Consider the following 24,497-nt stretch of genomic DNA (forward strand, 5'->3'; position numbering starts at 1 on the left):
AGTTTCGGGGACGATTATGTGCAGAGGATTATTCGTAGGAGAAAGTTACGACGACGGTAAAAATAGTAAATTTTAGCTAGTAAAATGTAATTTTTATTCGGGTATTATTTTTCGGGGTGTTTTATTTTTGGAGTTGGGTTGTTTAAAGGTGTGGACCGGGTTTGGAGAGGCCCAAACCCATCTCTCTTTCTCTCTCTTTCTTCTCTCTCTCTCCTCCCCCGATTTCCTCCCGAGCCCCTCCCTCGCCGGAAACTTCTTGCCGTCCGTACGCCGCCATCCGGCCACCATCTGCCGTCGCTCCGGTCCCAAACTGACTGCCTCCGACCCAACTTCCATTCTAGGCCGGTGAGAGGAGCCCTAGCGCCACCGTGAGAGAGCGATGCCACCCGAAAGGTTTGACTGCCTAGAGCTTCCGGTCGCCGGAACTCCCTCCTCCGGCCACCAAAACCGGTGATCCTTGGCTCGTTTTGTAGCCCTCCTCCCGTGCAGCAACCCCTCCAATCAGCTCACTCCCTCTTGAGCTAGGTAAGGAGAAATGTGGAGTTGAAATTTCTAGGGCTTTTAGGTGTTTGTGTTCGATTGCCCTAGTTAGGCTTGGATTTTGGGTTTGTGCTGGTCAGAAAAGTTGTAGAGCATGATGAGGAGATTATTCTGTCAAAATTTCATAGGTTTTGGAGGTCGCCGGAATTGGCATCCGGCCGCCGCCGCCGCCGCCGGTTGGGAGATTTTAATGTTGTTAAATTTGGAATATTAAGGGGAGTTTATTGAAGTGAGTTATGGAATTTTTGGATGAGTTTTGGATAGGTTTATGAATTTCCGAGTTAGTATTTTGGGCGGTTAATTTATGTAGAATCCGGCCGTTGGATTAAAGTTGTTTAAACTGTGGGATGGTGTAGTTACGGCTGCTGGTTCTAGGGTTGAAATGTGGACCATTTCGAAGTTAGGCAATGATGAGCGTGTTAATGGCTCTCGGTTAATTTCTGCCTATTTTGTGTAAATATTGGAATTTCGGCTGGGAACTTAATATTATATTTGGAACAGGTCGTGCGGAGGCTCGAGCTGACGAGGCCCCAGATCGACATCAGGCTTAGGCCTAATTTGTGAGTAGACTTTTGTTTTAAATAATGTGCATGCGAAATAATTTATGTTGTTGGAGAATAACCGAAATTGAGAATTTCAGTGAGTATATATATATATATATATCCATATGTGGATGATTATGAGAATAATATGTATATGAGAGAATGCTAGCTAGCTATACGTGCTTTTCCACCATACTGAGGTAAAATTTCATTATGGTGCGACGTGAGCGTTAGACGCAATCGTCGTAGCCCTATATAAAAATAATAATTTATATAGAGGATATGCGCGTATATTTATACACCGTCTTTTCCACCATAATGAGGTAAAATGCCATTATGGTGCGACGTGAGCGTTAGACGCAAGCGTCGTAGCCTTGTGTGAATTTTCTATTTGTTTTTGTTGTTTCAAGAAAATTCATACAAGGGATATGACGAGTGTAATACATACATATTTTATTTTAGCCTGAGAGGCTGTATTTTATTGAGCGTTGGAGACTGGCCGGAGCTAGTCATGAAATTTTCAGTTTTCGTGTTAAGTGTTTTGAGCTGTCGCATGCAGCATATTTTTCTATGGAAAAGTAAAATTGGAAAAGCATAAAGAATTATTTCATTTATTTTATTTTTGTCCACTCACTCTAACGTATTCAAATGTTTCCCCTAGGCCCTTCGTTTTAAAAGGCCCAGTCTGCAGAGTTCGGGTTGGACCTAGTAAGAGACGAGGCATAGTCACCCGCATTTCCACCACTTTTCATCAGTAGGTTACCTGTTTAACCTACCTGTGGTTTCTTTTTCCGCTAGTGTTTAGTAGCTCTGAATACTTGGGTTTAATGTATATTATTTCGGTTGTGGGTGAAGACTTGTTGACGTCTTAGAATATTTGTTGGAGGATTTATGTTATCTTTTGGATAATTATATTTGATGTTTGGATAATGTTGTGTTGTTGGTGGTAGTTGTATTTGGGGAGCACGTAGGCTCCAGGAGTTAAGGTTGGATTAAAATTTTTGGAAGTGTTTGCAGGTTTTCTTTAGGAAGGGTTGTCCATTTTCAAGGGAGGTTATGCCGATTTTTCGGTAATATCTTTCTTGGAGGTGGTCCCCGCACGTTTTACTCCGGGTTTCAGGGTGAAATTCGGGGTGGGTCGTGTCAGTCTTGGCCTTTCAAGACTTGCCATAGGCTACCAAGAAGCCGCTATGACCCGCCAAGGGGTCTCCATGACCCTTCTAAGGCCATCAAGGGGCCGCCTTAACCCGCCTTGGAACGCCTTGGGCAGCCTTGACACACCTTGGCCCTCATGACCCGTCTTTAACCGCCTAGGGCCGTCTTGACCCTCCTAGACCCTTCAAAGGGCTGCATAGGGCCGCTTTGACCCGCCTTAACCCGCCTTGGATCGTCTTGGCACGCATTGACCCGCCTTGGCCCCCTTGACCCGCCTTTAGCCGCCTTAGGCTGCCTTGACCCTCCTAAGGGCCACCTTGACCCTCCTAGACCCTCCTAGGGACGCCTTGACCCTCTTAGAACCGCCAAGGGGCTTCTAAGGGCCGCCATGGGGCCTCCTTGACCCACCTTTACTCGTCTTGAACCAGCTTGGGCCGCCTTGACCGGCCTTGTCCAGCATTGGCCTGTCTTGACCCGCCTTGGGTCGTCTTTACCCACCTTGAACCGCCTTGACCCTTCTAGACCCGCCTAGGGCCGCCTTAACTCTCCTAGACCCACCTTGGGCAGCCTTGGCCCCCTTGACCCGTCTTCAGCCGCGTTAGGCTGCCTTGACCCTCTTAGGGCCGCCTTGACCCTCCTAGAACCGTCAAGGGGCTTCCAAGGGCCGTCATAGGGCCACCTTGACCCGCCTTTGCCCGCCTTTACTCGCCTTGAACCAGCTTGGGCCGCCTTGACCGGCCTTGTCCCGCATTGGCCCGTCTTTACCCATCTTGGGCCGCCTTGACCCTCCTAGACCTGTTATGGGCTACCAAGAAGCTGCCAAGACTAGCCAAAAGGTCTCCATGACCCTTCTAAGGCCGCCAAAGGGCCGCTTTGGAACGCCTTGAGCCGCCTTGGCCCCCTTGACACACCTTTAACCGCCTAGGGCCGCCTTGACCCTCCTAGACCCTCCAAGGGGCCGCATAGGGCCGCCTTGACCCGCCTTTAGCCGCGTTAGGCTGCCATGACCCTCTTAGACAATCCTAGGGCCGCCTTAACCCGCCTTGATCGGCCTTGTTCCACATTAGCCCGCCTTGGACAACCTTGACCCACCTTGTGCCGTCTTTACCCGCCTTGGCCGCCTTAACCCTTCTAGACCCGTCTAGGGCCGCCTTTTTCCTCCTAGACCCATCATGGGCTACCAAGAAGCCGCCAAGACTCGCCAATGGGTCTCCATGACCCTTCTAAGGCCGTCAATGAGCCGCCTTGACCCGCCTTAACAAGCCTTGGCCCCCTTGAGGCCTTGACCCGCCTTTAACCGCCTAAGACCGCCTTCACCCTCCTACACCCGCCAAGGGGCTACATAGAGCTGCCTTGACCTGCCTTAACCTGCCTTAACCCGCCTTGACCCGTCTTGGCCCCCTTGACCCGCCTTTAGCCGCGTTAGGCTGCCTTGACCCTCCTAGAACCGCCAAAGGGCTTCCAAGGGCCGTCATGGGGCCACCTTGACCCGCCTTGGCCCGTCTTTGACCGCCTTTACTCACCTTGAACCCGCTTGGGACGCCTTGACCCGCGTTAACCCGCCTTGACCCTCCTTAGACCATCTTTACCCGCCTTGGGCCTCATTGACCCTTCTAGACCCGCCTAGGTCCGTCTTGATCCTCCTAGACCCGTCTTGGGCTACCAAGAAGCCGCCATGACTCACCAAAGGGTCTCCATGACCCTTCTAGGGCTGCCAAGGAGCCGCCTTAACCCGCCTCGACCCTCCTAGACCCGCCAAGGGCCGCCTTGACCTTCCTAGACCCGCCTAGGGCTGCCTTGACCCTTCAATACCCGCAAAGGGGCTACCTTGGATCGTCATAGAGCCACCTAGACCCGTTAAGGGGCAGTCGAGGGCCGCCATGGGGCCACCTTGACCCGTCTTGGCCTGTCTTGGCCCGCCTTAGGCCGCCTTGATCTGCCTTGGACCGCCTTGACCCGTCTTGGGCCGTCTTTACTCGCCTTAAATCGCCTTGGACAACCTTCACCCTCCTAGATCCGCCTAGGGCCACCTTGAACCTCCTAGACCCGCCTTGGGCTACCAAGAAGCCACCATGACTCTCCAAGGGGTCTCCATGACCCTTCTAACGCCGCCAAGGGGCCGCCTTAACCCACCTTGACCCGCCTTGACACACCTTGGGCCGTCTTGACCCGCTTTGGAATGCCCTGGGCCACCTTGACCCACCTTGACTCGCCCTGGCCCCATTGATCCGCCTTTAACCGCCTAGGGCCACCTTGACCCGTCATGACCTGCCTTGGCTCGCCTTGACCCTCCTAGACCCGCCAAGGGGCTGCTTAGGGTCGCCTTGACCAGCCTTGGGCTGCCTTGACCCTTCTAGAACTGCCAAGGGGCTTCCATGGGCCGCCATGGGGCCACCTTGACCCGCCTTCACTCGCCTTGAACCAGCTTAGGCCGCCTTAACCCTCCTTGAACCGCCTAGGGCCGCCTTGACCTTCCCAGACCCGCCTAGGGCCGCCTTGACCCTCCTAGACCCGCCAAAGGGCTGCATAGAGCCGCCATGGAGCCACCTTGACCTGTCTTGACCCGCCTTGGTCCGTCTTACGCTGCCTTAACCCTCTTTGGGCAGCCTTGACCCTCCTAGACCCGCCTTGAGCTACCAAGAAACTGACATGACTCGCCAAGGGGTCTCCATGACCCTTCTAAGGCCGCCAAGGGGCCGCCTTAACTCACCTTGACTTGCCTTGGCTCGCCTTAGGCTGCGTTGACCCGCCTTTGACCACCTTAGGCTTTCTTGACCCACCTTGGGCCGTCTTTACCCTTCTTGAACCGTTTTGGGCCGATTTGACCCTCCTAGACCCGCCTTAGGCTACCAAGAAGCCGTCATGACTCGCCAAGAGGTCTCCATGACCCTTCTAAGGCCGCCTTAACCCGCTTTGGGCCGCCTTAACCCGCACCCCCAACTTAATAATGAGATATTCATAGATGAAACTTTACCAACTAGCTTGTAAAAAAAAAAAAAAAAAACCTTGTATTCGTCATATATTCTGCCGACGTATGAAAATAATAACCATTTTTATAAAGACTATTACAAAAAATAAAGATTTGAGCGTCCTAATTTATAATTTGATTGACCATTTTTTGAAAAAGACAAATAAAATAAGCTGACAGACTATGAACATTTTATAAAATAATTTGATTGACCTTGATTAACATCAACAAAAGAGCCTTTAGTTTTGGCTTTTTTTTTTAATTTTTAATAAGACCAGTTTTGGCTTAAATCCAACGGGGACCGGGCTCAAAGGCAGGGAAAAGGGTGATTTGGTCATTCTGTTTCTTTTTGTTTTACAACGGTGAAAAAACGGTCGGTTAAAGTTTGGTTAAAAAGAGATGAAAGTAATTAATCCCGGTCTACCGCCAAACATTACAAGTCGTCTTCTTCTTCTTTAACCCGCAAACACGACCCGACCTAGACCACCCTCCCTTCTTCTTCTTCTTCTTCATCTTCTTCTTCATCTCTCCAGAAATTCCATCCGCATATCTCTATCGCTGTCCTCCCCCAATTCGCCTCTCTATTCAATTTGACAATTTATCATAATTTTCACAATTTTTTTGTTGTTGCTATCATAATTAGGTCTCTCTAGTAAATCTCCATTTTTGTGTTCCTTGTTGTTGTTGATCTCAGTCTGGTTTCAATTGGCTCACGATCTTGTTAGTCGCGTTCGGCAAAACTCAATCAACTAACGATTACAGCGCGTTTTGATTTTGAAGGTAAAAGCTTTGAAATTTTGCAACCCGCAGCTGATTTAGGGTTTTTGTGTGGTTCTTGGATTTGATAGTGTTTAAATTTTGGTGTGCAGCATGTTATAAAGATGATGATGAACCAAGGAGGCAATACTCAGACCATTGCTGCTGTCGACCCCAATTCAATTGAGGTGAGAACAACTCCTTCTCTTTCAATCAATCAAGCAAGCATTTTTTTTTTTTTGAATTCTGTTTTTACTTTACGAGCTGCTTTGTTTTAGTTTGTGAGCTCTGTGTTTACGATTTTTGTTTCGATTTTGTTGAGGCCCCATGGTTTTGTTTAGCATAAACAATTTGTGTTTCGATGTGTTATTCTTAGTTGCTAAGTGATTCGTTTGGTGGGACAAGTTATTAGCTTAGTTAGTAATCTATCTTCCCCTGCTTCATTTGCCCCAATACATCTACGATTTCAGGATGCCATTTTTAAGTTCATCTGCTTAGGCTTATGTAATATGAGTTTTAGTTGAGTAATGTACTGCGTCAATGTGGAGTAACACGATTTTTTGTATTTGTTTTGTTTTAGAATCGCCATGTAGCTAATGGGAACCAAGGACAGGCGCCCTCGTATTATCCGTCAACAAGTGTGGCGGAAGCGTCTTATCCGTCAACAAGTGGGGCGGAAGCGTCAGCATGGCCAACTCATCGGGTGGAGAATGGCTCCACAAATAATGGGGTTCATTCGCAAACAACGTATCAATACAATCAGCATACACAGCCGCCTGGGAGTAGTACGCCCAGTTTGGGAACAGTGAATGCACCGCAAGATTACAGTAGCTACGCGTCATACCCTAATCCTGCTGATCCGTATGGTTATGGAAGTACAGGATACCAAGGTTACTATAACAACTATCAGCAGCAACCCAACCAGTCCTACTCACAACCCGTAGGAGCATATCAAAATACAGGTGCTCCTTATCAGCCTATTTCCTCATTTCAGAATACAGGGTCTTATGCTGGGTCTGCAAGTTATTCAAGCACTTACTACAATCCTGCTGATTATCAGACTGCTGGAGGCTATGCAAGTAGCGGTTACACTAATCAAACTAATCAGACCACCGCTTGGAATGGTGGAAATTATGCAAACTATACCTCTCAACAGTATGCACCTTACACTCCAGAAGCTCCTGGTGTATATAGTTCTGCTCCTACAACGTCAACTCCACAAAATTATCAGCAGCAATATAACCAATGGGCAGATTATTACAATCAAACAGAAGTCAGTTGTGCTCCTGGGACTGAGAACTTGTCTGTTACTAGTACACAGAATGTGGGATGTCCGGTTCCAGGTGTTACCACTGGGTATCAAACCTCAGTCAACCAGCCACCACCACCACCACCTTCATACACTCCTTCATGGAGGCCAGAATCTAGTTCATCTCACTTACCATCGGTGCAGGTTTGCATTTCTTTTCGTGAGGGTTCAGAAAACGTTTATATGGTCTCGTATGTTTCTATGCTTGATAACAATGATGTGACTAGCATATTTAGAAAGGATTAGTACATAATTTTGATCATTATCAACTCGAAATTCAGTGGTTATACAAATTGTATTTAATTGTCTTGGGTCTTCTGGCATCTTGCATGTGTAATTTTTTTTAAAAATAAAAATCACCTATTTTTTATGGTCCTCTGGCGTACAAGCAGTGTAAATGTTTAGTTTCTGATTCATTTTAGTAAGGATGGTCTCATCTTGTTCTTCTTTGTGATAGGCTTTTTTCCCAATATTTACAGTATATTGGTTGTTTGTTGTTACTACAGAACTTGCGATTTTCTGTTTTAGAGCAATTAGTTTCTTCTCTATATATGTTTCTTTTCACAAGAAGAGCCCTGTTACAGCCTTTAATGCTGTATTTCATGTCATGGATCTGATTCTTGTTTTGATGTCAAAGGGTTCATGATCATTGCTTTAGAAAGATTTCTTTATTTATGGCTGCTATAATGCTCTTGATCACTATTTTTGGTCATGCTTTTTAGTGGTTGATAGTACGATTTGGTAAGTAAATTACTGTTCTGATTTTCTGGTTTCTCAGTCTGGTGCTGTAGTTGGTGGTGCTCATGATGCTTACTGGAATCATGTGGCTCCTACTTCGCAATCTCAAATTCAACATATATCTCCTAATCAAGCACAATTTCAAAAGCCTTTGGATCAAAAAAATTCTTATGATAGCTTTCAGGACCAACAGAAAGCTACAACTTCTCAATCATCAAGCATTCAGTATCCTCCTGCTTCTCAGCCACCGTATGTGTCTCATAGTTACCAAACACCTTCACAAGCTGTTCCATCAATAGATGCACAAAGAGCAAACAAACTGCAGATTCCAACAAACCCTAGAATCACTTCAAGTATAACTGTGGGTTTACGAAAAACTGAAAAGGATATAAATATGACCAGTCCAGCAGTGAAACCTGCTTACATCAGTGTTTCACTGCCAAAACCGGTCGATAAGGTGCCATCCAGTGCTAGTGCTGATTCTCTACTGAAGGTATATCTTCTGCCTTTTCATAGCCTTTCTAACTATCAGGATCCAGTGATTTTCTTGTAGACTCCATATGAAATAGGTTTGTGTGCCTTGTAATCTTGCGATCAGGTTCTCAAAAGAACTGTCATTAAGCTGCATGGTTAAAGCCGCATAAGATTATTGCCTTGTAAATGGCATATGCAAGCATGTGCAACATTTTTTTAGAAGTAAGGTACTACAAATTGTATTTTGATGGAGCAGCATATGGCCACACAAATAATAAGCATTGAAAGGGGGCAGTTAGTCTGCTCATGTGGGCAACGTAGTTACTCCTCACCAACAGAATCTATTTGAAATTACAATATGTGAACACGAAATAATTGACCTAGTCAGAAATAACATGATATAGTTTTTAAGGGTTTACATCATAATGTTTTTGATAGTAATTATATAGAATACGCTCTTGAAGTGGCAGTAACTGAAGGATACCAGAGTAGGCATATTATTATGAAATATAACGAGTTGTGGTTGTTCACGAAATATCAAATCTTGGTGTTGTTTAGGTGCATTGCACATGTTTGTGCTTTCTGTAATGTTGTATTACTATGTGAAGCTGCTGGATAGTAGTTGTAGTAGTTGATACTTTGTACTATAACATTTCTTTTGTTTTGGTCATCTGCAGACTGGTATGTTCCCCAAGTCACTGCGTGGTTACGTTGAAAGAGCTTTGGCTCGTTGTAAAGATGATAATCAGATGGCTGCCTGTCAGGTTGTCATGAAGGAGGTAAGCTCAGGGATAATATATGCAATGCCAAGGATGCAATCATATGTACACGTTCATGCTCTCTTGCAGTTTCTTTTTACGATTGACTCTTGGCTTTGTTGTGTCTGCCCTTAGCAACTATTACGCAATAGGTTCTGATGAGAATGATGAACTCCATAATATACATCCATTTGCACTTCTTTGTTCTAATGTCTGCAAGATGTAACTTGTTTGTATTTTCCAAAAATCCTTGAACTTCAGCTACTTCCGTACTCCACAAGAATATAAAATAAATTACTAATGTGACTAACTGAAATTATAACTTTGAGAATCGGTTTTCGTCTTATGTAGAGTTCTGTCTCCCATCATCCTTATTTACTGCTACACAGCAGTTTGATATCTGTGGTTCAAGGAAGCATTTGGGTTTGGGTCTTTGTACTGATGAAACTTGTCTTTTCTGTTGTTTGCTGCCTAAATCTGTGTTAGTTTCATGTGTGCTATGTATGCAGAAGATTATATTTCATGCTTCTCTGTAGGTATATATATAGATACAGATGTGTGTGATGTATAATGGTCCTGAACATTTTTATCAGATCATCACCAAGGCAACAGCTGATAGCACTCTTTACACACGAGACTGGGATACTGAGCCTCTTTTTCCCCTCCCAAATGAAGATGCTACAAATAAAGAGTACTCTCTCTCTCTCTCTCTCTCTCTCTCTCTCTGGATTTGTATGTTCATAATTGATCTCTCTGGGGATTGCTCTTCTATTTTGAAATCCATATCTCTTTTTTTTGCTGTATCTGGACTCTGTGAAATTTTTAAATATTTCATTGTATTCAGTACATGGTTATCTTTTTAGAACCAAATCAAACACAGATTTAGTTCCGGGAGCTTCTTTATTAGATTTCTCTTCTTAAATTCTTAGCCCCATAGCCGTTTCGAAGTTGGAGTTTTATTAATTGATATGATACCGAAGGTGATATGGTCAGCACTGTAATAAAATTTGGTTTCTTATGTGTCCCCTTTCCCCTTACTCTGTGCTTGGTGGGTTGATTCGTCTAATTGTACACATCATTGTTAGTTCTTCTTGCAAAATGGTCTGAAGTCTAATGTTATGCATCTTAGCTTGTAGCTGTTGATTCTCAAGTGTCTTTTTGTTTAGCAGGTTAAATTCTTCAGACCTTGTTTCATCATTGGCAAAGCTTAAAAGAAGTCCAAGTAGACGGCCCAAGAGTAGATGGGAACCTTTACCAGAGGAGAAGTCAGAGAAGTCCGCTGAGAGGCCAGCCTCTTTAAATGGCAGTGGTCTAAACTATGCTGCTTGGGGACATGTGAATGATAAGGAGAGAAAGGTACTTATCAAGTTTCCTTAAAAAAAATATAAAAAATAATAAAAAAGAAGAAGAAGAGGTTTTCTTTGGGAGTGAAATACAACTTTAGAAAGCAATATTCCTTTACTGTTATTTACTTATATGTACATGGAGACAGTGATACCAAAGATTTCATTGTCACCTGGTGACCAGGAGATAATATAGATGTGTATCTCACAATACACACTACATATGCTCAACATTTCCTTAAAAATTTAATTTAACTTGGAATAGGGATAGTTTGCAAATATTTAAAGCTTGGAGTGAAAACCATGTGTTTAATTGTGCAGCCATTTGTGTGGGGTTCTGGGAGTAAGAATGATAATATGAGTAATGCAAAGTTTCCCTCGCTGGAGCAGAAAAGTGCAAGTAAGATAATACAAAAGCCATTTAAGAGGCAACGCCTTTCTGATGGGGTAGGCACTACTGAGAATGGTGATGCATCTAGTGATAGTGATCCTGATCAAGGATTAGCAGCCTACTACACGGGTGCAATGGCCCTTGCAGATTCACCAGAAGAAAGAAAGAGACGTGAACATCGATCTAAGCGTTTCGAAAAAGTGCAAAGCCATCGAGGACAGAATAATCATTTCAAACCTAAAAATGCTGGTGCTGGAAACTTGTATGCTAGAAGAGCTAATGCCTTGGTGCTCAGCAAAAATTTTGAAGATGGTGCTAGCAGGGCTGTTGAAGACATTGACTGGGATTCTCTTACTGTCAAGGGGACTTGCCAAGAAATTGAGAAACGTTATTTGCGCCTCACTTCTGCACCTGATCCTGCCACTGTAATACTCATAATCATTTCATTTCTTTTGGTTATTTATCATTACGAACACTGAGTTGATCTATTTAAATTCAATGGTGGACTTTTATGGGATGCGTCTTTTCTGCGAATAATATCTTTTCTGTCTGACAGGTTAGGCCGGAGGATGTTCTTGAAAAAGCTTTGCTTATGGTACAAAATTCCCAGAAGAATTACCTATATAAATGTGATCAACTGAAGTCCATTCGCCAGGATTTGACAGTGCAACGAATTCGAAATCATTTAACAGTAAAGGTACATTTATACCTTTTGTTGCCTATATTTGATTATCGGGTGCACTATTCTCTCTATCTTTATGTGCCGGCTTACTACCCTATTTCCTAAATCACCGTTGACTACTTACTCAAATCAAGTCAGCTAAGCTCTTTTTTCCCTTAATAGGGTCAGCTTCAAAATTTGTTGTATTTTTTTTTGGTTTAATTTTCATAATGTCTTTTCAGTTCCATAATCATTTTGTTTTTCAAACATAATGCATGTTAAGTTTTGTGGCCTTCCTGAATACAGAGGACTTTTTAGGTTCTGTTAAAGGCCAAAACCAACTGACAACTTTTAAAACCCAATCCTCGTAAAAGTTCTGTTTGCATGTGCTCATATCATTCATTCTACATGTTCAGGTGTATGAAACTCATGCTCGGTTAGCATTGGAAGTTGGAGACCTGCCAGAATATAATCAGGTTAGTGAACCTTGTTGTTGTTGAAACCATTTTCTGAGCAGTTTCTGGAGTGAAGCGATTTTAAGATGATGACAATTTACAATTCATAACTACAGTTAAAGTACTTTACTGAGAAGTGTATAACTTCAGTTAATTTGTGTGATCTGAATTTCTTTTTCATTTTATTTTAACAGAACAAAATCAAATATCGGAATAATTTTACTTTGGAAGTTATTCATATTCTTTTGATCTGTGGTGTCAATTAAGTATCTTTCATGTGGTTCAGTGCCAGTCACAGTTGAAATCACTCTATGCTGACGGTATTGAGGGATGTCATATGGAGTTTTCTGCGTACAACTTGCTTTGTGTTATCCTTCACTCAAATAATAACAGAGATCTCTTATCATCAATGGCAAGGTCAGTAACAAAAGAAAGATCACTTTCCATTTAGATTTTAGAAATTAGATATTTTATATTGGTAAATATGTGGATATATATATATATGGCTTCTTCCATGGACTTTATGTTAAGCATATGGATAGTATACTCTCATGACCCATGAGTAGATGAGTGCGTTCTATGCTCTGTCAAAGTTTATCTATTGGAACTCAAAATTTATTGTCAAATCCAACAGGACCTACTTTAATCCCAATATTGTTGGATGAGATTTTAACAAAGTCACACAATGCTGTAAAATCATTTTTAAAGACTGGGAAAACTGTATTCAGGCTGTGACTATCAGTGTGACTGTTTTGAATGGGGTGTTCTGTTGTTCTCGAGTTTTTGTGGGTATCTGGCGCACCTGCTGAATTCTGAACCATGATATATGGAAGTTTTATGTCAGTGAACCATGATACTTATCATAGTCTTCTTAAGGAAATTAAGCAAAAGGCAAATAAAAGTTAGATAGCCATCTTTCCTGCATGTAGAATACCATTTTCCCATGGAGTTGGAGTGACTCTTTCCCTTTTAGTTCACTGACCCATGTAACAATATTACATTAAAATATCAATTATGTTGTGTAGTTTGGCTTCTTTGTTTCGTGTAGAATACCATTATCCCATCGAGTCGGAGTGATTCTTTCCCTTTGAGTTTACTGAACGTGTTACATTACATTGAAATATGACGTGAAATGTCAATTTGTTGTAGTTTGTCAGCTGAAACAAAAAGGCACGAGGCTGTCAAACATGCTCTTGCAGTTCGAGCTGCTGTCACTTCGGGAAATTATGTCATGTTCTTCAGGCTCTATAAGACAGCTCCCAACTTAAGCACCTGCCTTATGGGTGAGCATCTCATGTGGAATAATGTTTACTTTTAGGTATATAATAACATTAAAAGGAGGTTTGGGTTCATTGTATTTTCACATTTGTGCAGATCTTTATGTTGAAAAGATGCGGTTTAAGGCAGTGAGTTGCATGTGCCGATCATATCGGCCGACAATACCTGTTTCATATGTTGCTCAAATTCTGGGGTTTACCAACATAACACCTACAAATGAGGAAAGTGAGGATAAGGATTCAGAAGGATTGGAGGAATGCATTGAATGGTTGAAACTGCATGGTGCATCCTTTATTGCAGATAACAATGGGGAAATGCAGCTTGACGCGAAGGTATTTGATAGTATCTTTTTACTTTTCACATGGATATTGATAATAATTATAGTCCAAAATATGTTTTATGGAGTCGAATCTGAAAATGGCATATGCAAGACTTAATATTATGTCAACCTTGAGGCTCTCCAAATGAAAACGAGGCTTTTCTTAAGATTGTAGTGGCTATTTTGTATTTAGATGGTATTTTGACCAGATGCGTTTTTTTTTAATCTGCAGTCTACTTCTTCTAGTCTTTACATGCCAGAGACTGATGCCGTGTCCCATGGAGATGCCAATCTTGCTGTTAATGATTTTTTTACACGGACACCTTCATAGACTTTTTGTTGCCATTTAATTTTTGAATTTAGAGCCGAGAGGAGGAACACGATGCTACCTTCACAATATTGCACAACACAGCCACGTCCCATACTGGTTGGGTATTCCGGGTTTCCTTGTAACAATAGAGAATAGAACACTGATGTGTAACTGGTATATGGAATATGTAGTGAAAAAGAACCCAAATTCCCTTGGGGAAATTGCTTTGCCTTGAATACCTTGGGGATTCGGCAGAGGTTAGTTTCTAGTTTCTAATATCATTCACGGTGAGGTTAGAACATGGTAAATATATACTAGAGGAAGTAATCTAAATTCTTTTGTGTTGTATCTTACACTATTTTTGAATCATCTTCACGATTCTTTCTAAGAATGTCTTTGATTAATGAATGCTCGGGTAGTCTTTGAGGAAAATTCCTGAAATTTTGACTATAAACCTTCAAATTCTGGACACATTGATGATTCATTCTCAGTATTCTTGAATCTTGATAATATGTTTCGACTCTCATTTGCTGTCATTGCAAAACAGGTCCAGTTAGCTATTAAGTTGGCTGTCCATTTGTCAAGTTACTAATTTACTATGTCACTGCACCGTCCCTTTGTTTTCCTCCGAGGCTTATGATCAAGAATCTGACCCGAGCTGCCATCAACCTAAGAGCCTTGCAACATTTTTGTGCATGAATTGAGAGAGATCATTCACCTCGTCAAAAAACTGATGCCTATGGATAACTGGAGGGGTATCATCTTTGGCCTTCCGTTGAAATTACAAACCCGTCGTCATTGTATGAAGAAGCCACCATGTTCCTGAAGGTCTTTTTTTTTCAGTCTGTTGAGCCTTCTTCTCGACTATGGGCAATATATCCAAAACCAAAATATATCAACAGCATAGTGAATACTTGGAAGTCACAACCAAACTAGCTTGATCATCTAACTACACAGTAGCATTTCCCATTTGCGTATTTTGGTACATTCATTCGTATACAAGATGAAATGGTACCAGAATAAGATCTTCAAGGAATCAAGGAGGCGTGCTGTGGATTTACCAACGGATGTTGCTGGGTTTGAAGCATTAATATGTGAGAAGCTACAGCACTAGTTGCAACAAGTTGCCACAACCCAACAGAGTAATGAATTTGAATGCGAGCATATGCCTAAGAAGAAGAAGAAACAACTAAATTGCCAAAACAAACTTCAATTTCAGATCAAACACCACCATTCCATTCCATTAAATTTCAATTCCAAACCCTAATTACAATTTCTTCAACACCTAAACCAAACTAAAACACAACCCTAAACCCATTTTCCATTTTCTTGACAGCAGCAAGACTTGTAAAGACCCCAAAACCCCTCTAGCCACCAAACCCATACAGAGTCCTGCCTTGCCTCTTCAACGCATACACCACATCCATGGCAGTCACAGTCTTGCGGCGAGCGTGCTCAGTGTAGGTCACGGCGTCTCTGATCACATTCTCAAGAAAAATCTTGAGCACCCCTCTTGTTTCCTCATAAATCAAGCCACTGATACGCTTGACTCCTCCTCTGCGAGCCAACCGACGTATGGCCGGCTTAGTGATACCCTGAATATTGTCACGGAGGACCTTACGGTGTCGTTTTGCTCCTCCCTTTCCCAGTCCCTTGCCTCCCTTTCCACGCCCAGACATTGTTGATTCAACCTAAGAGCTCTGATTCTGAACAAAACCAAACAATTAAAATCAATCACAAATATTCAAAATCCAGAAAATTTGAAATCGTAACAAGAACTGTAATTTCAATAGAAAGCTAATAGATCTAGTGGAATTTGGGGATTTCTGTTTGCTTTTGTTCATTTTTTTTTAACTAAACAGAAATTGAAGCTATGATTTCACAGATTTAAACTAATAGAGCAATAGACCTAATTATGAATTCCCTCAATTTTGAAACCCTAATTGCGGAAGAGGAAATTTGATACAGAAAAGCTAGATTGAAGGTCCACGACTGAATCACAGACGAGTAGATAAAGCTAAACATATATATCAGTGAAATTGAAGAAAGGAAACAAATCGCGAGAATTATAGAGAAGAATACGAACCAGAATATCGGAGAGGTATAGAAGCGAGTCGAAGAGAGCTTGAATTGGTTGTGTGGAATGAAGGGTCTGCGACTGTGTGTTTATATAGAGAGAAACAGAGACGAAGGCTACTCAGGGGACGACGATCTATGGTTGTGGTTCTTTGGAGAGTCGTTTAATGCACGGCTGAGATTGTTTGTTTCGGCTTCACTTGGATCGGTGACCTGGCAAACCAAAGGGCGCTTATCTGAAAATTAATTGAAAACTTTTCGCGCCCCCGCCCTTAGTTTCTCATAATTTCTTAATTTTCACCAAAAAATTCAGGACCCTTCCATTGAGGGATCCCTATTTTTTGTTATTTTTAGGGATAGACCCAAACCATTAGATCTGTTTTTTAATGGGCTTTGATGGCTAAGATTAAAACAAAAAACTTAACACTTATGTCAAACCTACACCGTTCAAGATTATTAAAAATAAATCCTTCATTTGGATGACTTAACGTTCATCAAATTTTCTGAAAATTTGTAGAAATGATCTACTCATATAGCCCAACGAACGGATCGGTAGAGATTTGATTTTGTGATCGAAAAGTTCGTCAAATGATCTATCCCTAGAAATAAATAAAAAAAGGAATCCCTTATTGGAAGGGCCCTGCCAAAAAATTTATTTAACAAATATTTTTGTATGAAGGAATATAATTTGTTTATCACTTCAACATTTTTTCCTAAATAAAAACAAAGAGATATTAATAAATCTCTTAACAAATGGTTAATAATTATGCTAATCAATTAGATCACAGGTATTCGCAGCTCATTAATTAAATCACTTTATCATTTCTTGTAATATGCATTCAAAGCTAAAACCGTATTTTTTTATTATAAGAAAGTGAGATAAGGACATAACTCTTGTTCTTATTCAACATTTATGATAACAAAAAAAACAAAAACAAAAACGAGTTGGTCAATTTTGAGTTTTACAAGTTGGGATCTATTACTTCCAATTTAAGACCAATTTCGGACATTGATATAATTTCATGATCCGTAATCCTGTCAAATGATGATGCTTTTTCAAATGATCATTGAACTCCACCCAATGTTTTAGATCTCATCATAACTTACAAATATTATACCGATCATTGCTAAATTATGATATTGGGAGATCATTACCGAAGGCCTCAGAGAGATGAATTTTCAAATAACCCTTTAATTTCCTCCAATGTTTTAGATCACACCATAACTTGCTAAAATTATACTAATCAGATCATTACCATCAAATTACTCAATTATCTAGTACATCTATGAAGAACAAAACGATGGGATATTATACCATTTAGGGACGTAAAAAGCATGGAATGTCATTCATATTAGAGTTGCTCTGTTTGTCAGGCAAAGTAAATTGCTGCCGGAATGCCAAACTTGTTTATCACCATTCTCACCTGTAGTTTGTGACCTTTTGCTAAGACATCTACAAGGGTCAAATCCACACACACCTAGTTCCCAATCCTGTAAATCACCTGATTACTAAGCTTGAATGAAAATGGCAAAATGGAACCATATTATAGAACACCATGCTCGAAAATATTACCAAAGCAAAAATAAACCGTTTCGGAGTGTGCCAATTTTCCATGTAGCTACTAGCTAGCAATGGCAGGAATTCTGACCTTAATTTCTGCCAAACTGTCCAGAAGAACAATCGAATTCGAAAACAAAAATCACGCAAAGCATTCCATATATATGAACAATGCAGGTTCTGTAGTAGCAAAAGAATCCATACTATGTGAACATTTCCTGTAAAATTTGCAGTTTGATCTTCCATGAACATGAAGCATTAACTTACAGAACAAGTTATCAGTACACTACACAACAATCAGTCACAAATTTTCATTTAATCTTTTGGTGTTGGAGACTGAGACTGAGGCCAAACACTGACTTTCTCCTTCTCAAACTTAATATAAACTGCCGTCGCCGCCGCCACAAAGTAAACCTGAACCAGCACCACCGACGGCGTATGAAACTTAAACACACTCTTCCCCGTCGCCAGCTCCACCAGCAGCAACGCCATCAGACCCAGAAGTGCGACCCGCCCGTTGACCCGCTCGCTATACGGGCTGAACCCGAAGTCCACCTTCAACCCGCCGGAGACCGGCTCCTTGAGCGGCACCGGCGGCAGAAAGACGCTGGACCCGGAAGACCCGGATGATTTGGACTTCTTGGACTTCCGGGCCTCGGCTTTCTTGCCGGTGCCGCTGCGGTAGCGGAGCCGGACCTGGCTGAGGCGGTCGTCGAAGTCGGAGGAGGCGGGTTCCGGGGCCGGGTCGGAGGGGGGTGTTTCCGGGTCGGTGGCTCGGCTGGGGAAGGAAAGGAGGGTTTTGGGGGTTGTGGGTTTTGGGTGATGAGAGTGGGAATGGGTTTGGGAGTCGTGGAGATGAAGAAGGTGATAGGCTCGCCATTTTCGTCTCTGCTCTCTCTCTCTCTCACTGGTTTGGTTTTGGATAAGAAACCTTAGCTTTCAATTTTTCGATTTTTTTTTTCAGAAAAATAATAAAAACTTATTTTTCTCTTGGGTTGGGCTATCACCCTTTTTGGGCTGGCGGGAATAAGATGGGTTTTCATAGAGCGTCGGTGAGAGTTGGGAATCAAATTGTGATCTTATCGAAAATTGTGGAGAGAAAGATCGATCCTTCGACTAAGGTTTCAGTTTACTCGATTGGTACTTACTTAGATTCAAGTTTATTAGTACTTCTTTCATATCAGAACTGATTATTTTCGGCTCACATCAATTTCGTATTAATTTCGTTAATTAATTATCGATTATCAAACTTGAATGAAAATGACATTGTCATACGGATATATGAAACTATTAAAAGTTGACTCGTATTATTTGAATTAGATACCTATCAAAAATCGATTTGATACATTTTCATGTTATTCGAGTGGTTTACCTGATGTTTTGCGTAATCTAGCTAGTTAGTTTTAAAAACTTACAACTTTGTTATTGCTCTCATAGTGGGTTATACCCTAATACGTACGTACCTTGATAGAACAGGTCATACATATCATCAGAATTAGATGTTTGTTATTGTCCAATTAATTATCAGTCGGCATATGTGACTGATTTAGTTCATAAAATTAAGACTCGGCGGAAATGCGAACCCAATTTACCATTTTCGTAAGAAGAAACTCCACTGGATTTCATGGAAGAGTTTGCCAAGTAATGTGAAACAAGTGAAGCACTAGCTAGTATGAACATTTTGTTTCAAGTAAAAGAAAGTCGGATTAGATTGTATAAGGACAATGCCAACTGCCAAGGGCTCACATGATTGATATACATAGCTAACCACGTACAAGAGAAGTAAAGAATCCTTCTAGGCTCATCCTATAAACACACAAGAACTAATCAAAACTTGATGCCAAGAAAAATATCCATTTCCTGTATTGAACCATAGTACTTGGTTATTTGTATATGAACATGTTTCAATTCATAAAATAAACATTTAGATTGTCCCAATGAAAGAATTGATTAGTGATTTAGACAACTCAACAACAAGATGTATATATGTCTGCTTAATTGTTGAATGAACCTTTGGATCTATATGACCATTTTCTTACAAGTCCTAATCTATCACAATTCGATTCATAAAGCCTTTTCATATACAACGCAGTTCAGATATAAAATTTCAATTTCATAACTGATTGATAATTTGAGATACATATATAATAGAAACTGATAGTAAACTTAACATGCAAGTTTTGCTAGCTATTTGATCATATAATTCCATATATTCTTTTGCTAGTAGCTTACTGAATTCCCAGACCGCTACCTAAAAATGAACCTGTGTGTCTCCCGGAGTCCCCGTTTTACAGAACACGGATATTTTGCCAATATTTTGAAGTGTTTAAACACGAATTTCATGGTATATATAACACCAGCTACACATCTCATGCATATTGTGTGAAACAGTGAAAGAAGTTGCATATATAATTGATACATATATGAGAATGGTGGGGAAGAAACCAACAAATAATTTAGCTGGAAAAATTGACAGGTACAATGTTTGACGAGCAATATAATTCTTAGCTGGAGATATTTTCTTTCACTTGATCACTTCCCAGTACGTCTCCATAGACAAGGGAGTATAGCATTCAACTCTGCAACCTACCCAGCAGGACTTCATGCTTGGTAGATGGACACAGATCAATGCAAGGTTTAATGCACCAATAATACCATGAAATGATCGAACTTGTTGAAATCATCAGGTAATATGAACTCTGATCAACAAGAACGTATTCGAAAACCATCGGACAATTCAAACTGAACCGCAGATTTGGATCGAAAACAAGTCATTTCCAAGAATAATTAATCGGCAAATGTTGCTGTTTCAGGTGGGTCTGGATCTCTTGGTGAACATGGGTCTTGGAGCTGTGTATGATATATGAGTGACCTTCCTGCTAGCTAAACACCAAATCAAAACCTTATAATTGAAGAATGAAGAGGGCCACCGGCCACAGAACAAAAAGTAGAAACCGGCCATCGATACAGACCCATGCATATTTGACATTTCCAAGCTGCCAGTTACAATTTGCAATAATACTAGTGTTAATACTGATGAATGATTCCCCATATTTTCCATTCTAGACAGTCATGTTACACTAAGAGAAATCTATTAAGATCCAGCAACTTTACATAAATGAAGTAGACAAGCCCTAACAGACACGAAATTAAGCTCTGCATGCAGTTACTTCGTTCCAGCATCATGTACTGTGTAATGTGCCTCAAATTGATTCTCCAACAACTCGATCTAGCTACTCCAAAATTCCACATCAATATATGTCAATGGAGTCTGTAATGTCATAGTTGATATATACGTTACGCACAACCTTCTAAAGCTGTATGGTTTGTCACCGATTGATGTAATACGTATGAAAATCTAAAATTCTTAACTTACCTCACACTTACATATATGGTGTTTAGATTATGTAACGGGTTGATCTAATATATATGAAAATAATACCCAGCAAATTCGAGTACTATGATTGAAATCAACTAATGATGGTTGAATTGGATTCATATATCCTTGATTTTACTGAAGTATCAATCAAATCAAAGTAACAAAATAACAGACTACTTACTAGCTTAGTTGAGTTTTGGTGAATATCATTTAGGACAAAAGAGGTAGTACTTTGGTTCATAAGTTGCAAGACTCCAAGTGATGTCCACAAATATTAGAGGCTAGGTCCTGTCATAATCTTCCTTTTTCATTTTCTTTCACTTGTCGATGAACTTTCCAGTGAACTAAGCAAAACTAATGCGCCAAAATCTCATTCGAATTGTTCACGTCCCATTTTCGATATTTCTTACAAAGTCAAATGGCATGAAATATCACTGTTCACCAGATCACATACATGGTTTGCCAAAGCGCCCGATCGATAACCAGAAACAATTGGCATAGATTGAAAACAAGCAGATCAGATCGAGTAGAGCAATATATGAATGAAAATGGTTGTTCTTATTAATTCTTGCGAAGTATATATCAATATATGCAACACTTGTACTTGTACATGCACCACCAAAACAGTTCCAAAATAATACTGGACAAATTCTAGAATCGTAAAAGAAAATTTAAACCATACAAAGACCTCCCGCCAAACAAAACACAGAGAGAGAGCAGCAACAAGCTCGAGCTAAGCTTTACATTTCCATGCATGCATCTTCTTCTTCTCCATTACCTCCTCTTGTTCTTGCTCCCAACCAACAGCGAAAAATAGAAGAGAATCCTAAACAGAAACCCCCACGCCACCGTGATCCACAAGCAACTCCACTTGCTCAAATCAGTCACCCCCTGCTGCTTCAAAATATCACTCCCAGTAGTCAAGCAAGTCGACCTAGTAATCTTCATCCCCAAAGTCTCACTCATACTATCCAAAAGCTTCAACTTCAGCGCAGCCGGTACGGCCGCCAGCGGAGTATTATCGAAAATTTGTACACCCCTCACAAAGCACTTCGTCGGGTCCTGAAACTCGTTCTGCATCACTCCCTCGTAAGGGTACTTGACCAAGGACATGTAGTGGAACCAAATCCAATAGTCCGGGATTCTGTCACGGTTGATGAAGAAGCCGCTGAATAGTAGGAAGTAGGCTAGAATTGCCACCACAATAGTATAGCCGAGCATCACGTGCGGGACCACCCCGGAGAGAAACGTCACGAAAGAGCTTCCGGCCCAGAATGAAGCAAAGATGATCAGGAAGTAGAACAAGAACCCGGAAAGCCCACCGTCGAGGCCCACCGCCCAGAATGTGGTGGCGGAGAACGCGGCGGAGAGGAAGATCAGCGACGGAAGAGCAACCAATGAATGTGAAAGAACGTAGGAGGATCTACGGTAGGCGTTGTAAGCTGTCTCTCTCATGAAGATGTAGCGTTCTTGGAGGAAGACGGGTAAGGCGTCGGCGCAGGTGTAGAAGGTGGTGGACATGGCGAAGGCGATGAACCCGAGCCGTTCTTGGACTCCCTTCGGGGTGTTGTCAAGGTTCCAGAACATGGTGGCGAGGATGAAGCCGGTGACCATGACGGCGCCGAGTCGGATGCCGAAGAGCTCCGGCATGCGTCTCGCGTTTTTCATGGAGCGTTTCGCGAGGACGGCGATTTCCACGAGGATAGGGTTAGCGAAAGTGGGGACCATGGAGTTGGGGGAGGCGTCGTTGTTGGTGGCGCCGGAGACGAGCTTGCCGCGTGAGATGGAGGCCGAGATGGCTTCTTGGAGAGGAACGACGTGTCGTGTGTCTGTGGTACGGTTTGTCGTGTGCTTCATGGCTTGCCAGGATTTGTTGAATTCGACTAGGGATTTGGTGCCGCCGGGAGAGCCTTCGAGTTCTCGGATCAGGTCGAGAGCGAACTCGGTTTTGTTTTCGGAGTCGGGTATGGGCCGCCCGAACTCCGCGAAATAAGGGGGGAGCTGAGCTGGCGAGCCGGAGAAAACGGTTTGGCCGCGGCTGAGGAAGAGAAGTCGGTCCAGTAGGCCCAAGATTCTGTAGCTGGGTTGATGGACGGACATGATCACAATGCTGCCGGACTGAGCAATCCTCTGGAGGACTTTGACTACCATGAAGGCGGAGGTGGAGTCGAGGCCGGAGGTCGGCTCGTCGAGGAAGAGAATGATCGGGTCGTGGACGATGTCGATTCCGATCGAGACGCGGCGGCGCTCTCCGCCGGAGACGCCGCGGTGGCCTTCGTCGCCGATGATGGTGTTGGCGGCGTTGCGGAGGCCGAGCTGGTCGATTAAGGCCTGGACGCGCATTTTCTTCTTGGATTTCGAGAGCGCCCGAGGGAGGCGGAACTCGGCGGCGAACATGAGCGTCTCCTCCACCGTCAGCATCGGAAATAGCAGATCGTCTTGCATGACGTAAGCTGAGATCACTTTCAGTAGTCTTGACTCCAAGACCTCGCCGTTGAGGCTCACCTTCCCCTTCAGGCTTCCCTTAGCGATCCGATTAGCCAAGGCGTCGATCAGAGTCGACTTGCCGGAGCCGCTGGCGCCGAGCACCGCCAGGACCTCGCCTTCTCGAGCCTCGCCGGAGATGTCGTTCAGCAGCGTCTTGGTACTTGTGAAGAGGCTCTCTCCCCCGACTGGCTCAGCCTGCGTCGCGGCGCCGAGACGGTTGCGATCGGAACTGAACATGCCGGAAAGACTGAACTTCCGGCGAATCTTGACGCTGTAAGTGAGATTAGTGAAGGAGAGCACGAACGGCAGCGTCCTCGGTTCGTCAAGGCTCTCGTCGCTGACGTCGAGCACCTGGTGGTGGTGATGCAGCGGAGTCTCGCCGCCGTCGCCGGTGGCCTCCTTGCGGACGTCTCCGACGTGCTTCAGCAGTTGTCCAAGCGAAGGTGAGGCGCCGTGGGAGGCGCGTGGGAAGTCGTCGAGCTCCATTGTGAAAAACGGGGATATCTGATTCTCTGCTGCTACACGAGACATTGGCGCGGGTTGGTTTTTATATAGCCGAAACTGTTACGCTTAAGGCCGCGTTTGGATGGAAGGGCATCAACTAGGAATATAGCATTCGAAAATGCGTTTAATCCAGGGCGGATTGGGGAAGAAGCCAAACGAGGCGGAGTGGGAGGGGTAAAGGGATTGGGAGAAAATGAAGCTGCGTGTGGATTTGGGTCTTTGGCTTTATGGAGTAATGGCGTAGGGTTTTTCAATATATAGAAATATAACCAAATGGTGAGGTCGTGTTGTGTGAGATTTTACAGTTAGGTTTTTTTGGTTTTGTGGTTTTTGAAGGGAGGTGACCTACAACGCCTAATATACCCAGCTCCATACGTCTCAAGGTTACTTAAACAACAAGGCTCGGCGACACGTGGGAGATGCCGATTGGCCGGCGGGGAGTGACACATGGCGTGACGGGTCTTGAGGTGTAGAGGGTTTGCATTTTTTTTACTTT

At 42.7% G+C, this 24,497-nt stretch overlaps 4 protein-coding genes across 4 annotated transcripts; 1 reads left to right on the forward strand and 3 right to left on the reverse strand.

Annotated features, from left to right (window-relative positions):
* The first annotated feature begins 5,740 nt into the window (after nt 1-5,740).
* Nucleotides 5,741-14,363, forward strand: LOC101291866. The gene is made up of 14 exons (XM_004307400.1): nt 5,741-5,985; nt 6,075-6,149; nt 6,542-7,414; nt 8,049-8,501; nt 9,160-9,261; nt 9,834-9,931; nt 10,410-10,596; nt 10,905-11,399; nt 11,531-11,671; nt 12,052-12,111; nt 12,377-12,507; nt 13,240-13,373; nt 13,465-13,700; nt 13,920-14,363. The coding sequence occupies exons 2-14, from the start codon at nt 6,087-6,089 to the stop codon at nt 14,016-14,018; spliced, it is 3,072 nt and encodes a 1,023-aa protein (XP_004307448.1). The 5' UTR covers nt 5,741-5,985; nt 6,075-6,086; the 3' UTR covers nt 14,019-14,363.
* An 830-nt stretch (nt 14,364-15,193) lies between these two features.
* On the reverse strand, nt 15,194-16,139 carry LOC101292159 (histone H4-like). The gene is made up of 2 exons (XM_004307401.1): nt 16,084-16,139; nt 15,194-15,703 (listed from the first exon to the last, which is right to left on the reverse strand). Exon 2 carries the CDS (start codon nt 15,674-15,676, stop codon nt 15,365-15,367), a length of 312 nt encoding a protein of 103 aa, XP_004307449.1. The 5' UTR covers nt 15,677-15,703; nt 16,084-16,139; the 3' UTR covers nt 15,194-15,364.
* A 1,807-nt stretch (nt 16,140-17,946) lies between these two features.
* On the reverse strand, nt 17,947-19,066 carry LOC101309494. Its single transcript, XM_004308780.1, has 2 exons — nt 19,047-19,066; nt 17,947-18,409 (listed from the first exon to the last, which is right to left on the reverse strand). The coding sequence occupies exons 1-2, from the start codon at nt 19,064-19,066 to the stop codon at nt 17,947-17,949; spliced, it is 483 nt and encodes a 160-aa protein (XP_004308828.1).
* A 2,509-nt stretch (nt 19,067-21,575) lies between these two features.
* On the reverse strand, nt 21,576-24,028 carry LOC101309781 (ABC transporter G family member 6-like). Its single transcript, XM_004308781.1, has one exon. The coding sequence runs from the start codon at nt 24,026-24,028 to the stop codon at nt 21,785-21,787; it is 2,244 nt and encodes a 747-aa protein (XP_004308829.1). The 3' UTR covers nt 21,576-21,784.
* Between the last annotated feature and the right edge of the window lie 469 nt (nt 24,029-24,497).

This window comes from Fragaria vesca, linkage group LG7 (assembly GCF_000184155.1).
Source record: "Fragaria vesca subsp. vesca linkage group LG7, FraVesHawaii_1.0, whole genome shotgun sequence".
Taxonomy (NCBI): Eukaryota; Viridiplantae; Streptophyta; class Magnoliopsida; order Rosales; family Rosaceae; genus Fragaria; species Fragaria vesca.